Here is a 17,388-nt window from a genome sequence, read left to right on the forward strand (position 1 = left end):
GGTTGAGGGGGGTGGGAAGGGAACAAATCGTAAAGACCCGAAAGGGTATACGAGAAGAAAAAAAAAATTAATTAATGAGCGATATTTCGAACATTTGCGAATGAAAGATGAAATACATGCATAATGACGGTCATAACTCATTTTTAATTTGTGACGGTCATAAATGAAAAAAATTATTTCATCTAGTCGCGATTAGAGATGCAAAATGACCGTCAGTTTTTAGATCGCGTCATATGACCAAAAAATGACGGTCATGTGACGCGCAAATTTTCCAACTACAAACGATTGTCACAAATCATTTGTAACCAAATTGTTGTCAAACCATCGATATAGTTGCATAATGACGATCATAACTAATTTCCAATTTGTGACGGTCATGAATAAAACAAAATAGTTTCATCTATATGGATGGAAAAAAACCTAATTTCAATTTCAAACTGCGGATTAGGCCAATACAAAAGGAATTCAACTGAAAATTGACCGAGAAAAAAATAAAGTTTCATCTATATAGATGAAAAATGACTGTCATTTTTTCTTGACAAGTGTGATGGTCAAAGAAGGGGGAGGGGGAATTGTGTCAATGACGGTCACATGACCGTCATAGAACGGGTCATGAAGAACGGGTCATGAAGAACGAGCGTGATTGTCATTTCGAAGTGCACATGAAGCTAATACGAAATTAATTCAAATAAAAATTTATACAGAAAACATGAAATTGCATCTATATAGGGGAGGTACGTTGGGGTAAAACGGCCACTTTTGGCTTGTTTTTAAATGTTAATGAGGGGTTGAAATGATGAAATTTAATAATTTTTTTTTCAATACAACAATTTTTTCTCTTTGTGACGAGCCTAAACGGAGCTCAATTGATGAATTTATTTCTGAGTTATGAATAATTTTGAAAAAGTCTAAAGTATCAATTTCACCCCACCTGCGCCTAGATGAAAAATGACTGTCATATTTATGAACAGATTGTGACGCCATGGCGGAGGGGGGGGGAAGCATGAAGACGTCATATGCCTCACACGTGAGCGTCAAAGACGGTCACATGACCGTCATATGACGGGTCATGTGACGCATTGGCATCTCTAATTGCAGATCGTATGGCTTTTCATCTTCTCTAGTTATCTATTTATCTCAGTACAGATATTAATGAGATGTGAGTTCCCCCGCTCGAGTACTCCAGTTGTAGGTTATGATCCACTGGGGTGATGACACGGGTATAGAACAAGGTTAAAACATTTCCACTGACGTACAATCGTCGCAATATTCCGCAATAAACAAAAAAATGCTGAAAGTTACGTCGCCCAATCTGTCAATTGACACCAGTATTCACCCTGCATTGAGCCCTCAAAAGTGATCAAAACAAATCCCCTAGGATATTTCAGAAGAGAACATGAAGAATCCCCGCACTTTAAACTAACAAATATCTCAATCAGTTCACTCGCTCGTAAAATGCACGAACCTCTGCTGTTTTGCACGGACCGTCAGCCAGTAAATATCAGGTTAGAAGAGGTCTCAGTCATTACCAAAGCCCCATCATCATGATCCAGAGCCTCTGAATCCCGCGAACAGCCAACGATCTGACATCTGGAAACCCCCGAGACAATAGTATGAACCTGCAATGGCACCTTCTTCTGGTATTTCTCGTCTCTACGATAATCCCCACCTCCCAGGATCATCATCATGACACATCGAGCCTTTGCAACTCCACCACAGGTGTCCCATCGACCCTGAAAATTCAGTTTACCTCGAAAATAGTCGAGAACGAGTACATTGTGGCATTCAAGGGCTACTACAAGCGAACTACTCGTCAGAGTTATATTGGAGCTGCTCTCAACTCGTCTGGGATCAGCAACTGGAGGATTTTATCGAGGGAGAATCCAGCGAGCGATTATCCGAGTGACTTTGACGTGGTACTGCTGGAGGAAAATGATAAGCAGAATGGATTGACTGCTCTGAGTGATCATCCCTTGGTGAGGAGGGTGACACCTCAGAGGCTGGTCCAGAGGACTTTGAAGTACGTTAAGAGCAGTGAGGATGGCCCAGAGGGGGCTCAGGGTTCAGATGCAGCTCAGGATGACCCAGAGGCAGCCGAGGATGGGCCAGAGACAGCTCAGGATGGCCCAGACACCCCTGAATACCAGAATTTCAAAAGAAAGATCTCGAGCTTCAACTCCAATCAATTCTCCTTCCAAGGGAAATCAGCCAGTCGTCATTCCTCGAGGAGATTGTTGAGAGCTATACCCAGACAAATTACGACTATTCTTCAGGCTGATGCCCTCTGGGGCATGGGGGTGACTGGTCGAGGGGTCAAGGTCGCGGTGTTCGACACAGGATTGGCTGCGAGTCACCCGCACTTCAAGAAGATCAAGGAGAGGAGCAATTGGACGAATGAGAAGACTTTGGATGATGGGCTCGGGCATGGCACATTTGTGGCTGGGGTCATAGCTTCTGCGTCGAGGGAGTGCCTCGGGTTCGCTCCTGATGCTGAACTACACGTGTTCAGGGTGTTCACTAATAAACAGGTGTCCTACACCTCGTGGTTCTTGGACGCCTTCAACTATGCCATTCTTTCGAAGGTATTTTTAGTTTTATTTGGGGGAAGAAGAGGCGGGGAGCTGGGATCAATCGTATGAGTGGAATTGTAAAGATCGGTTGAGTGTGGTTATTTGTGTTAGAAATTTATTTCCATTGGTACATGTGCATTTTTCATTAATTAATCGAATGGGAATTGAGAATATATCAGATGTCAAGTTTTTATTCAGTAAAGATTGAAACATGAGAATTTAAGATTCAGTTGTGAGAGTAATTCCACGTATGATGAAATTTAATAGAAAAATGTAGCGTTTGGTCTGAGGAATTTTATTGAATTTCTAGTAAAAATTCAATTGGAGTTTTGTTAATTCTATTGGATTTACCTTGAAATTTTATTGAATAATTCTGTTGTTTTTTTTCGCCGGTTGTGTTGAAGATTATGCAAGATTATGAAACAGACATTCTTGAGCGTTCCTCGTGATAAGATGCGAGATGAAACACGTATAAAGTTCATGCCCGAGAATTCTTATAAAAATACGTGGCTGATTGCACAGGTCTAAACCAAGTATTGTTTCTTTGATAAAAATTAGCAATTTGCTTTCGAATGGACTAATCGAATTAAAAGTAAAAAGTGTATATTCGGTTTTCTGTCATTAATTTCAGATTAGTTGGGATCCTTCCTGAAGTTTAATCTCAGGAAAATTCAATAGTTTTTTTTTAAAGACAATTTGCGATAAAATTTTTTAGTGAACTGAATTTATTTAAAATTAGACAGATTGAGTGAAAACAAAATGAATGTAAAATTTGATATCACGAGAGTTGATGCTCCTGATACATCAATGTTGATGTCTCCTCGGTCGTAAGTAAATTATTTCAATTGAATTTTTCTCCTGAATAGTTTTCTTTAAAATGAACTTGAGACCGGTATAACTTTTTTGCTAATGAATTAGCAATTTGCTTCTGAATGGTAAATTGGGGAAGAAGATATACCAGCCATGAAACCTTAATATGATCCCTAAATATCCCAAATGTCTAACATGACCTCTATATGCCCTAGGTAAACAACTAACAGACGACGACTAAATTAAAATTAAACTAGTTTAAACTTCCACTGAACATTGATTAAACCTTGACGAAACCTTGGTTAAACCCTGATTAACCTCCGATTAAATCCCAACTAAACCCTGAATAAACTCCGACTAAATTCTGACTAAACCATGATTAAACCTGGATTAAATGCTTTTTAAAGCTATAATTTCAAAGCAAATGATGCGATCGCCACTATCTTCGACCTCGATCGAGATAACATCCAAACGAATATTTTAAGCGTTAATTGAAAAGATTTCGACCATTATTTTTTGAATGATTGTCGATAAACTAAATTTTAAAAAAATGCTCACATACATACATACATACGGACATGATCTAAAAACAGCATGTTCGAACTCCTGAGGCCAAAATTAGCCATCGTCACAGATAAAAAAGGAAATTTCAAATTTGACGGATACAATGTTTCTATTCGGAAGAAAAAAAAACAGAATTAGTTATAGAGAATAATCAACATCTATAAAGTTTATTATATAAAAACAATATCAATTTCAACAGAATTGGCACAACAAAAAAATAGAAATTTCCAACACAATACCTTAGAAAAAAATCCCATCGGGCTCATTCCTCCAGCAAAGGTATTTTAGGATTCCTTCCTGGAGGATTTCTAAATTTGAATGTTGAAAACATTCAAGGTGACTGTTCTCAATCTGAGCATCGGCGGGCCTGATTTTATGGACCATCCCTTCGTGGATAAGGTCTGGGAGCTGACGGCTAATGGGGTGATCATGGTTTCGGCGATTGGCAACGATGGGCCACTCTATGGGACGCATAACAATCCTGCTGATCAGATGGATGTCATCGGTGTGGGGGGAATTAACTGGGACGATCAGATTGCGAGCTTCTCGTCTCGTGGGATGACTACTTGGGAGCTGCCCCATGGGTATGGGAGGGTCAAGCCAGATTTGGTGACTTATGGCTCCGGGGTGAGGGGCTCGGCGTTGAAACACGGGTGCAGACCGCTGTCGGGTATGTGATTTTGTGATTCTTTCAGGGAAATACTTACTATCTAATCATAATCAAATGAAAATTGGATTTTGAAGGTTGTTCGTGAAACCTAGCGCTTTATCTGAGAAATTCTATTTCTATTGAATTTCTAGTGAAACTCTGTAAGAATTCATTTCTATAAGAATCACTTTGTTGAGAGATATTGGTTTGAACAAAGTCAATAGATTTTTATTTCGCTATCGAAATTCTTTGGCGTAAATTTTACTATTTTTTTCCGCTATATTTTTATTTGACAGGAGGAAAAGTATTCAAAATTAGTCCAACCATTTTCATTCATAATTTACAACTCTTTAGCTCTCAGCCATTAACGGTCATCACAGCAATTAATATAATTGATAGGGAAATCTAGCATTTTCACTAAGAAATTTTATTGAATTTTTGTTGGAAGTCCAGAAAAATTCTTTTCTATAAAAATCCTATTGTTGAGAGATATTTGATTGAAAAAAAGTCAATAGATTTTAATTTCCCTATCGACATTCTTTGGCGTCAATTTTACTATTTTTTTCCGCTATATTTTTATTTGACAGGAGGAAAAGTATTCAAAATTAGTCCAACCATTTTCATTCATAATTTACAACCCTTTAGCTCTCAGCCATTAACGGTCATCACAGCAATTAATAAAATTGATAGGGAAATCTAGCGTTTTCTCTAAGAAATTTTATTGAATTTCTGTTGGAAGTCCAGAAAAATTCATTTCTATAAAAATCCTATTGTTGAGAGATATTTGATTAAAAAAAAGTCAATAGATTTTAATTTCCCTATCGAAATTCTTTGGCGTAAATTTTACTATTTTTTCCGCTATATTTTTATTTGATAGGAGGAAAAGTATTCAAAATTAGTCCAACCATTTTCATTCATAATTTACAACTCTTTAGCTCTCAGCCATTAACGGTCATCACAGCAATTATAAAATTTATAGGGAAATCTAGCGTTTTCTCTAAGGAGTTTTATTGAATTTCTGTTGGAAGTCCAGAAAAATTCATTTCTATAAAAATCCTATTGTTGAGAGATATTTGATTAAAAAAAAGTCAATAGATTTTAATTTCCCTATCGAAATTCTTTGGCGTAAATTTTACTATTTTTTTCCGCTATATTTTTATTTGACGGAAGGAAAACTCTTCGAAATGATAGCAATCATGTCCATTCATAATTAAAAACCCCTTGTCTTTCAGGCATTAACGATCAGCCCAGCAATTAAAAAGAATAAAAAAAATTCGATTCAGTAGCGAAATGGTAAAGCGGTTCAAGTCGACTTATCTCCAAGTTGAGTTTTTGAGGAATATTTCCGCATCTAAGGGAGATATCGAAATTTTCGTAATTACATTTGTTATAGCTCTCAATCGGCTCTACAAAAAAGCTTATAACAAAAATTTTGCTATCTCCCTTAGATTCCGAGATATTTATTGAAAACTAGCCACCAGTCTACTTGACTTGAACCATTTTACCATTTTACTACTGAATTCTTTCTCATTTGCCACTCTCGTACCCCAAAGTATCCTCGATCAAGGCATTAATTTATTCTTTAATTTAAGCTACTACTTGTGAAAGAGTTAAAACATGAACTCTGTCAAACCACATAAACCAAAGAAAAGAATAAGAGCTGAAATCTGACAATAAACAATCTGTGAAAGCTCTTCATAATTGTTCTTATGCATTTGCATCAGAACGAAAGGCCTAAAACTTAAAACCCAAAACTTCTCCAGGCACTTCCGTAGCGAGTCCTGTGGTCGCGGGTGCCGTTGCCCTCCTGGCGAGTGGCTTCGTGGGCAAATCCCCCCACAGCCACGACGAGCACAACGACCCCGACGATCACCCGAGCAAGATCAACGAGAGAATAACCCCCGCGAGTATGAAACAGGCCCTCCTCAGCTCTGCGAAGCGTCTCCCAGGGGTCGGAATGTTCGAACAAGGAGCTGGAAAGCTGGATCTTCGTCGGGCGTTCCACTACCTCAGGACGTACGTCCCCGTCGTGACACTGAATCCCAGCTACATCGATCTGACAGAGTGCCAGTACATGTGGCCGTACTGCACTCAAGCTGTCTACCACTCAGGGATGCCCACCATCGTCAACGTGACGATAATAAACGGCCTCGGAGTGTCTGGAAACGTCTCTGAGGTCGTCTGGCACCCGTACGTCAGCTCTGAGAATGGAGATGGGGACAAGATCGAGGTCGCGTTGACCCACAGTGATGTTCTGTGGCCGTGGTCTGGGTGGCTGGCTGTTGCTGTCACCGTTCCAAGCTCAGCAGCGAACTGGCAGGGCATTGCTCAGGGCCACATCACGATCACTGTGGAGTCACCGCCTGGGCATGGGGAGCATGAGCCCAGGAGATCGGTTATTGATTTACCACTGAAGGCGAGGGTCATTCCTACTCCACCCAGACACAAGAGGATCTTGTGGGATCAGTATCATAATTTGAGGTATGCACCCAGGGCAGGGTTGGTCGGTCACTGAAAATCGAAGGTTTCTGCGGTACACAGGAGAATACTGGTAACACAGTGCAATAACTGCAATTTTAGGGAAGAACTACGGAATTTATTATGAATAATTCCCTGTTCCTAATGAAAATAACCCCACCTCATCTGGAAGTATGATTTCCGGTCTTTTTGTTGGTATTTTTTCAGCTCAATCGAGACAAATATTGGTTTCTAATTAAATGTTGAAAAAGACGATTTTGGGGCATTTTCAGGATTTTAACTTTTTTTTCTCAGAAACTAGGGCATTTCGACAGATTTGGCCAACGGATTTAAAATCTGCGTGAAAAATCTTTCAAATGGTGGCAGTCTCATCCCTGTGCCGGAACGAGTTCAAATTTTGAAGGACTGTGTAATTTAACTCTAAATGGTTAACAAGTGGCCCATTGCACAGGTCGAAATCAAGTATAGTTTTTTTGCTGAAAATTAGCAATTCCGAGTGAATTAGTCGGATTAAAACTAAAAAGTGCATATTCGGCTTTCTGTCATTAATTTCAGATTAGTAGGGATTCTTGCTGAAGTTTAACTTCAGGGAAATTCAATAGTTTTTTTTAAGGACAATTTGAGATAAAATTTTTTAGTGAACTGAATTTATTTTAAATTAGACAGATTGAGTGAGCACCAAATGAACGTAAAATTTGATATCACGAGTTCATGCTCATGATACATCAATGTTGATGTCTCGTTGGTCGTAAGTAAATTATTTAAATTTTATTTTTCTCCTGAATAGTTTTCCTTAAACTGGAGTTGAGACCAGTATAACTTTTTTGCTAATGAATTAGCAATTTGCTTCTGAATGGTAAATTAGGGAAGAGGATATACCAGCCATGAAACCTTAATATGATCCTTGAATGTCCCAAATGTCTAACATGAGCTCCATATGACCTGGTTAAATATCTAACAGACACCGACTAAATTAAAATTAAACTGGTTTAAATTTCCACTGAAAATTGATTAAACCTTGAAGAAACCCTGGTTAAATCCTGATTAACCTCCGACTAAATCCCGACTAAATCATGATTAAATCTTAATTAAATGCTATTTAACGCTATAATTTCAAAGCAAATGATGATCGCCACCATCTTCGAACTTGACCGGGATAACATCCAAACGAATATTTTAAGCCATAATTGAAAAGATTTCGAGGATAATTTTTTTAGTGATCGTCGAAAAACCAAATTTAAAAAAAAAGCTCACATACCTACAAATCCATACATACGGACATGATCTAAAAACAGCATATTCGAACTCCTGAGGCCAAAATTAATTATCGCCACACAAAAAAAGGAAATTTCAGATTTGACGAATACAATGCTTTCATTCGGTAGTAAAAAATAGGATGTGCTATACGTGCGTGTGAAAAAGTGGAACTTTACGTACTAGTAACACAATATATTATTTTTGAACATTTCAAATTCATTTTCCTCGTTACACTCAATGACACAACTGGAGTCTATTCATTCTACTTTAAATAATGTCAGTTGAAATGCATTATTTTTCGAACGTTATCTCGATAGTTTTTCCATCTTCACAATGTAAAATATATCGCAATTTCCATTGGATTTTACATCACGCAAGAGTCCCTAAAAATAATGACTGTACAATAAAAAAAAATATATATATATCAGAAAAAACCGAAAATTTTTAAAGAGCGTTTCTAATAAGGATTAAGAAATGAGTTCGATAGAGAGGAAATAGTGAATGGATAATTTATAATGGTAACTAACGATCTGACAGCATTGACTACTGTGACAAATGACGACATAAAACCCATTAGATACGTCAAATTATTAATTTGCAATTTCCTCCCTATTGGGTTTACTTCTCAATATTATTAAAAAACGCTCTTTGAAAATGTTCAACTTTTTTCAGTGTTTTTTTTTGTACAATCATAATTTTTGAAGACTCCAGGGCTATGTAAAACTGACTAGCAATTGGAGATCATGTCAGATTATCAAAATAAAAAAAAACAACCAAGATCACGTTCGAAGTATAATCCACCCGACCTTAATTTGAATTTTTTTAATTCTACCTGAGCCACGTCTCAATAAATTCTCATTATTATCCCTATTATTATCCTAAAAACACTCCCATTATTGAAGGTATCCCCCTGGTTACTTTCCACGAGACGACCTCCGAGCTAAAAACGATCCCCTCGATTGGAATGGAGACCACATTCACACGAATTTTAAGGAGATGTACCAACACCTGAGGAATAACGGGTATTACCTCGAAGTCCTGGGGACTCCCTTCACCTGTTTCAAGGCCAAGTATTACGGAACACTTCTGATTGTCGATGCAGAGGAGGAGTTCTTCCCCGAGGAGATCAACAAATTGAAGAGGGACGTGGAGGACGAGGGACTGTCCATTGTTGTGTTTGCGGATTGGTACAACGTTACTGTTATGAAGAAAGTCCAGTTCTACGATGAGAACACGAAGCAGTGGTGGATACCAGACACCGGAGGGGCCAATGTTCCAGCCCTGAATGATCTTCTGTACGAGAACTGGGGGGTGGCGTTCGGCGATTGGGTGGGGGATGGGCAGTTTAGGCTGGGGGAACATGCACCGATTAATTTCGCCTCGGGGACGAACATCGCGAAGTTCCCTGAGGGGGGCGTCCTGGTGGCGATGGAGCTGAGGGACCAGGGGGAGGAGCTGCTCCAGGGGAAGGAGACTGGGAGTGTTGGGAGGGTGCCCATCATTGGGCTGCTCCAGACGAAGGGCAGGAGGTTCAATGAAATTGAGGGACAGGGAAGCGATAATAATGGAGGAGAGGTGCACTCTTCGGGTGGACCTGGGAGAGTTGTCGTTTATGGAGATTCTAATTGTATTGATGATGCTCATGCCAAAAAACGTGAGTATCTCGGTGTGAAGGGATTTTTCGGGACAGGGGAGTTTACGTTTAGTTAGGGGAGAGTGGGGCAAAATGAAACAGTCAATAAAACGACTGTTTGACGCAATTCAAGTAAAAATAATTTTTTTTATTAAATTTTTTCGGGAGTACTGATGAGAATAATAATTTTCCATTCAGTAAAATGGAAAATTAATGAGAAGTTTTGATGCGAAGATTTTGCCAATGAATTATTCGATTGAAATTGAGCATCATATTTTCTTTTTTTCCCCCTCTGGGTCTCCCCTGGGCGTTGCTCTGGACTTTGGATTTTGCTGTTTCATTTTTTTTTTCAATTAATCCGTTGACAAAATCTTCGCTCGTCAAAACTTCTCAATAATTTTCCATTCTACTAAATGGGAAATTATTATTCTCATCAGTACTCCAAAGAATAAAAAAAGTTAATAAAAAAAACATTTTTTTTGCTTGAATTGCGTCAGTCGTTTTTTGACTGTTTCATTTTGCCCTACTCTCCCCTATTTGTGTATTAATTAATTCGTTTTTTCATTCATTCATTTTTTTATTCATTTCAATGTTGATGGACATATTTATTGATGGATGATGTGAGTATAGGTATCCTAGGTATAATAAAAACGATTAAAGTGTGAATGGGTACAATCCAAGGGGCAAGAAATATTGTATAATTGGTATGAATGGTAATTATCGCAACTCGGTTTGCATTTTGATGAATATTCAAGAATTTAAGGGTATTCAAGTAACTTTTACAGTTTGGTACAGACCACACTATAGATTCAACCATTTTCAATCATCAAATTTGTCAATTAAATTGCGTGAGAAAAATTTGAAAAAAATCACGAATATTCAACGTCATTAAAATTACATTTTGAACAGAATTGTGAATTTTTTTAAACGTTCGTTGTTTATAAATAAATAATTGAGATTGTTTAAACTTTGGGAAACCTCATTTTCTCAGGCATGAAATCGATTTCTGCTAATATTCAGAATACGAATAAATTTGTTACGATTCCGAATAAACGATTTTTAACAATAGTTTCACTATTTCTGTTAGATTGCTAAATATTTTCCGAAAACTTATCTATTTTAAAATCCGATCAACTGATTATATTTTCAAAGGTTCTCCAAATATGATAGAACCATCAAAATTTTTACAAATAGTTTTTTTTGTTGCTCTCAATTTCTTCTAATAGACTTCGAAAATACCGAAAGATTCCCAAAAAATAGAATTATATTCCCCATATCTCAGGATACCCCCCACAACATACCGTACTTCATAAAAATAATAAAACATAAAACAAAAATTATAAATCATCAAATAAAATGATTAAAAACATCAGTTTATAAAAACCAAATAACTTTATAATTTTCCAGCCCCATGCTTCTGGATGTTGGACGCCTTCCTGGAGTACACAACAACGGGATACGTTCCATCAATCTTCACAAATGCTCACAGCGAAGAAAAAGTCCCCAAAACCCCAGGGAAACACTTCTCCCAATTGCCCAAACGAATGGAGGGAAATCATTTGGACCGCCACAGCAAAGTCCTGGAGTCATCATCTACGTCAACGGGTGGTCAGCACCTCCGACCACTTCCCAAGTGTCCAGTGTCGACCCCAGCAGTGCCTCACCCACTGAACGAGTCAGCCCCGACGAATCTCTACAAGCCCCAGAAGCTTCTGTCCATCGGGGATTATCTCCCAGCACCAGTGGCCCACCAAGAGTCCGAGTCTACGTGGTTCAAGCGACGGAATGGGGGTGGAAATGGTCAGACATTCTCGGTCAATCTCGAACCAATGGACGAGTCGAGTGAATTCCACGAGAAGATCAACCACCGGTGGCTCTACATGAGCCAGTGGACGTTTATGCTGGCTGTCATCGTCATCTGCGTCATCCTGATCTCAATCCTCAGGAACTGGATGACGTGCGGGACGAAACGACCCTCGAGGAGGAAACGAACGATGGGGAAATTGAGAAGAGTCATCCAGGCTATTGCCGTTCATAGAGTGCCTCAAATGTAAAAACCATCGCATCTTTGTTTCAATTGTTTCTACTGAATAATAGGATAGTGCTCATTCATAGGGGGATAATTGAGGGGATTAAGTAATTTGAGAGAACAGATACTATTGTAAAGTGTTACTAGGGTACCAATTAACATAAATTTTTGTGGAGGTACAGGAGGGAGTCAGTGATATCGTGATTATGGAGGTCTGTTTAAGGGTAGTTGGGAATTTTTGTTATTACCAACCGTCCAATCCAAAGGACTTACTCATTCATCATTCGATTGATTGAATGGCTAATAGGGAAAGTAATGTTTTGATAAATTATCTTTAATTAATTAGGGACTATCTTTACGATATTAAATTCAAGTTTAAAGAATTTGAAGTTGAATTATTTTAATTGATTGACTGATACATTGAGTAGTTGCAAATGGAATTGCATGCCTTTTAAGTTTGAAGATATCTTTAGCCGTTTTGAAAACCTCTTTTGCTCTTCTGAAGGCTTGATTCTTCGATTTTCTAACGAGTCGCTCCATAGAATTTTTTAGAAAATTTAACTAAATTTTGGGGGAAAATGGCGTAAAAAATATCTACTCTTCGTTTCAATGGTTTCTACTGAATAATAGGATAGTGTTCATTCATAGAGGGATAATTGAGGGGTTTAAGTAATTTCAGAGAACAGATACTATTGTAAAAAGTGTTACTAGGGTACCAATTAACATAAATTGTTGTGCAGATACAGGATGGAGTCAGTTATATCGTGATTATGGAGGTCTGTTTAAGGGTAGTTGAGAATTTTTGTTATTACCAACCGTCCAATCCAAAGGACTTATTCATTCATCATTCGATTGATTGAATGGCTAATAGAGAGAGTAATGTTTTGATAAATTATCTTTAATTAATTATGGACTATCTTTACAATATTAAATTCAAGTTTTAAGAGTTTGATGTTTAATCATTTTAATTGCCTGACTGTTTCATTGATTACTTGTACTTACTCATTCACCATCAGTCAATTGATTGAATGGTGAACAGCGAGAAGAATGTTTTCATAAATTATCTTTAATTAATTAGGAAATATCTATACGATGTTAAATTCAAGTTCCAAGAATTTCAATTTGAATAATTTTCATTGATTAATCACTTGATCAGTTGTAGAATGGATTGTATGTCACCCAGTGTGCCCTCGTCTGTTCAGAAGCTGTCTTGTGGGTCGTGAAGATGCTTTTTAGGACTTCGGAGGCAGCTGGATCCTTGGCAACGCTGTAATCCTCCTTCGCCTTCTTGAAGGCTGGGTCTTGGGGCTCGACTCTAGGTCTGCTCGGTCCGGCCTTCTCTTCTTTTTTAATTTTCAGTTTTTTTGGTTTCGATGAAGAGTCTTCAGTTGCTGGGGTGTCCTCGCTCGTTTCCCTCCTTTTTTTAGATTTTTTTGATTGCTTTCGGAAAGCTGCGTTGTCCTCCATCCGTTTCAGATCGTCTCCTTCTGCGTTTAGAATTACGATGTCCGATGGTTCGAAGGGTTTCTGACATCTGTGGCATACCTGTAGTGAAACAATTTAATTTTTTTCTGAGTACAACATTCTATTAATTACTGAAATGGAAGAAAACGAAATTTGAAAGTGGATTTATTGATGTTAATTCCCCTTAATGACTCCTCTTATTCGATTTGCATAATTTATATTTTGTAAATCGAATATTTATTTATATGCATTTAGTGAAAATCATTGAAAATTTTATTTTCTGTCGAGTGACAATGGAATTTTTGAAACATTATTCAGTAATAAATTAATGTTCTATTCATCGACTCCTCGAATTTTATAAATATTAATAATGCAAAATCGAGCAGAATAAACTCCTTCATTTGATACAAACAATTGATCAACTTGAGATCAATTAAAATTCCAATCCTGAGGAATTAGCTGTTCTTTGCAACTTTCAATTAAATTTTTATTGCAAAATGTTAAAATAACATCACTTACAATTAATTCACCAATAAATCAATAAATTAATCGCCTGTTGCTTCACCCATCGATGAAAACAGAAAATTCATCTGGAATATTTCTTCAATAATCAATTATAAATGTCAACATACCGAACTTTTAACTTCCTTCAAAGCCCTCTCACTCATGACACACCCACAAGTCCACAAATAGCAGAATTTGTATTTTCCATTCATCTCAAGTCCAATGACTGGGCAGATGAAAGGACTCTTTCCTCCATCCACATATCCATCACCAGTTTCAGCTTTACTTGCGTCGTAAGCTGGGTTGGAAGTGAGATTGAGGGGCTTGACGTCTTTCAGACTCTTTATGTGAACTGCAGACTCCGGCAGTGTCGAGCGATCCAGGAGGCCCTCGATGACAGCTTCCTTGCTGTAGAGTTTGCCAAGGGAGCAGGCAACGATTGGGGGCTGGAGGGGCAGTTGTTTTATGGTGCAGTGCCTCCACCTGAACGCCAACTCTGCCTCTCTATCTTTCTAGTTACAGCAAAGACAAAAACGTTAGGGGCCAATGGGGCAACACGGACACTTTAGAGAATGCAATTTTTTTTAACTAGGGGAGGGTAGCATAAAACGGACACTTTTGACTTTTTTAAACATATTCATGACGTGTTGAATTGTTCATGAAATAGAATCATTTTATCTTTCAATTGAAAAACAATGATTCCTCTTTGTGATGAGCTTAGATTGAGCTCAATTGATAAATCTGTTTCTGAGTTATGAATATTTTTTAAAAAGTCAACAGTGTCCGTTTTACCCTACCCTCCCCTACTAAATCTATTTTTGCGACAAAAATTTTTCATTCCGGCGCACTCTCTGCATGTTTGGTACAAAAAAATCCTTTTTTGATAATTTTCAAAAAACTATTTTCTTGGCACAAGTAAGACTTGTTTGAGAACTTTGTCGTTTTTCTCTCAGTGTACATTTGAGCCCTCAAAAATGATGATTTATACGTTAATTCGGTAAAAGTGTCCGAAAATCTAGTGACCCTCAGGATGAAAAGGTCTATTAATCTGTTGTTCATTATATTAATTTTTTTTCAACACTAAATTAAAAATTAAAACTTAATTCAGAATATTGAGTCACATCTTCTTTTTGAACATATCAGAAATTGTATATTTGGATATTAATATTATTTGTGCAAAGTGAAAAAATCGATCATAATTTTCACTATATCGCATTCACATTCTCCTATCCACACCGTCAAAGTTGTGAAATAATTTTAAAAAGTGAAAAATATTTGATGGACAGCATCATAACCTAGTGCATTTACCTGTTCTGGCTTCTTCTTAACTCGAACAAGTTCATCTCTTCGGGGAATAGTACCACCGTCACAACCCATCGCTTCAAATTTATTTGAAAGATCTAAAAGAAGATCACAGACGAGTGTTTGATTGTCAGAATCACGTAAAAATATGACAGGACAATGGACGTATGCTCAGGAACGTCAAAATTGTCAACAACCGCAGGTGCGTGTTCATTAGAGGTCGAATGTTAGATTCTTCAAAATTATCTGCTAATCTGTCTTCAGATATTTATGTGATCTAGGCCTACCCAAATGAACTGCTGAACTGCGCATGTTCGTACAAATAGAGATGCTGAATGACCGTCATTTTTTGTTCATATGACGCAATCTCAAAAATGACGGTCTTGTGACGGTCATGTGAAATGAATTTAAAAAAAAATTGACGGAAAATATACAGTTCCATCTACATAGGGGAGGGTAGGGTAAAATGGACACTTTTGAGTTTTTTAAAAATATTCATAACTCAGAAACAGATTTATCAATTGAGCTCGGTCTAAGCTCATCACAAAGAGGAAATAAAATTATTCCATTTCATGAACAATTCAACACGCCATGAATATTTCAAAGTCAAAAGTGTCCGTTTTACCCTACCCTCCCCTAGATGAAAAATCACTGTCACTTTTTCTTGGAAAATTATGACGATCATAAAGGGGGAGGGGAATCGTGACAGCCGTCATAAACGCCTCGTCATGTGACGGTCATATGACCGTCACATATATATGGGACGCATGTGCATTTTTACGTGCAAATAGAGTTTCAAAAATTACCCTAATTTTTTAAATTGCGTCATATGACCAAAAAATGACGGGCATGTAACACAAATTTCTAAACTACAAATGGCAAATTGTTGACAAACCATCTATATAGATGAAAAATAACCGTCATTTTTTCTAGGAAAATTGCGACGGTCATGGGGGGGGGAGGCAATTGTGACAGCCATCATAAACGCCTCGTCATATGACACATTTGCATTTCTAATTGAGTGTTTATCTCCGGCAGCCTTGATGTTCAAAATAATGCGGATATTTTCCACTAAGAAATGAGACTACGTGTGATGGAATCTACAGATGACTCTTTATTGCACAGATATGTGGAGATATCAATATCAATAGAATACATTGTTCAATACATTCATCACCATCATCAACCCACTCTATCCTCACACTCCTGCATTCCATCATCTCCAGTTTAATTGTTTAATTATTGATACTTCATAATACTGCTCAAGTGCCAAAGCGTTCCTACAGAAGTACAAAGACTCAGCGCATCTATCCGTATTCCCTCCGCCCCCCATTTCTAACAGTGTATTAACAATTTAACGCACCTGTTAAGTTAGAAGTTCTGACACTACGTGTAAATATCGTTAAAAATAGTTTCATCTTCTGGGTTCAACGTTTGTTTGAATTAAATTACCTAGGAATACTCAGATGGGAATGATGGGTTTTAATACAATTAACAATGACAATTAACTTCTACTCAATCACGGAGGAAAAAATTGAATAGGAAACCTAGCGAAGTCGCTAGAAAATTCTATTGGAATTCTACAGGAATTTTATGGGGTGTCTATAGGATTTCTGTTGGAATTATATTGAAAAATTCTATTTGTTTTTTTGCGCTGATGTTATTGAAAATTCGATAAGACAAAGTCAATAGATTTCAAATTTCTATTTGAATTTTCTCTTGAGATTTTTTCTATAAGAATTCTTGGGCATCAATTTTCTGTAATGCAAAACAACAAAAAATCCAGCGGGAAAAACTTGGCAAATTTTTGCTTAATAATTCGAACAGAAAAAGCCTCAAGAGAAAAATTCGAACAGAAATTCTAAAATATATTGACCTTTTCATATCGAATATCCAATACAATCAGCGCAAAAAACAAGCAGAATTTTTCAATAGAATTCCAATAGAAACCACATAAAATTCTTATAGAATTCCAATAGAATTTTCTAGCGAATTCGTTAGGTTTCTATTGATTTTTTCCATGCGTGATGATATCTTCTTCAAAAAATGAATTTTTTCTCAGTCATCTATCATACCCAGTGCTTAGCACAACTAATATTGACACAACACATTTTGTTTTCATAATAAA

The 17,388-nt window shown here is 37.3% G+C and overlaps 2 protein-coding genes across 2 annotated transcripts; one reads left to right on the plus strand and one right to left on the minus strand.

The window, feature by feature from the left end:
• Nucleotides 1-1,207: 1,207 nt before the first annotated feature.
• Nucleotides 1,208-12,937, plus strand: LOC107037897 (membrane-bound transcription factor site-1 protease). The gene is made up of 5 exons (XM_015256710.1): nucleotides 1,208-2,582; nucleotides 4,281-4,614; nucleotides 6,357-7,074; nucleotides 9,231-9,982; nucleotides 11,369-12,937. The coding sequence occupies exons 1-5, from the start codon at nucleotides 1,614-1,616 to the stop codon at nucleotides 12,013-12,015; spliced, it is 3,420 nt and encodes a 1,139-aa protein (XP_015112196.1). The 5' UTR covers nucleotides 1,208-1,613; the 3' UTR covers nucleotides 12,016-12,937.
• LOC107037898 (replication termination factor 2) lies at nucleotides 12,868-15,478 on the minus strand. The gene is made up of 3 exons (XM_015256711.1): nucleotides 15,267-15,478; nucleotides 14,087-14,470; nucleotides 12,868-13,535 (listed from the first exon to the last, which is right to left on the minus strand). Exons 1-3 carry the CDS (start codon nucleotides 15,333-15,335, stop codon nucleotides 13,143-13,145), a joined length of 846 nt encoding a protein of 281 aa, XP_015112197.1. The 5' UTR covers nucleotides 15,336-15,478; the 3' UTR covers nucleotides 12,868-13,142.
• Between the last annotated feature and the right edge of the window lie 1,910 nt (nucleotides 15,479-17,388).

Source organism: Diachasma alloeum, unplaced genomic scaffold, assembly GCF_001412515.2.
Source record: "Diachasma alloeum isolate Michigan unplaced genomic scaffold, Dall2.0 Dall_scaffold_00271, whole genome shotgun sequence".
Lineage (NCBI taxonomy): Eukaryota > Metazoa > Arthropoda > Insecta > Hymenoptera > Braconidae > Diachasma > Diachasma alloeum.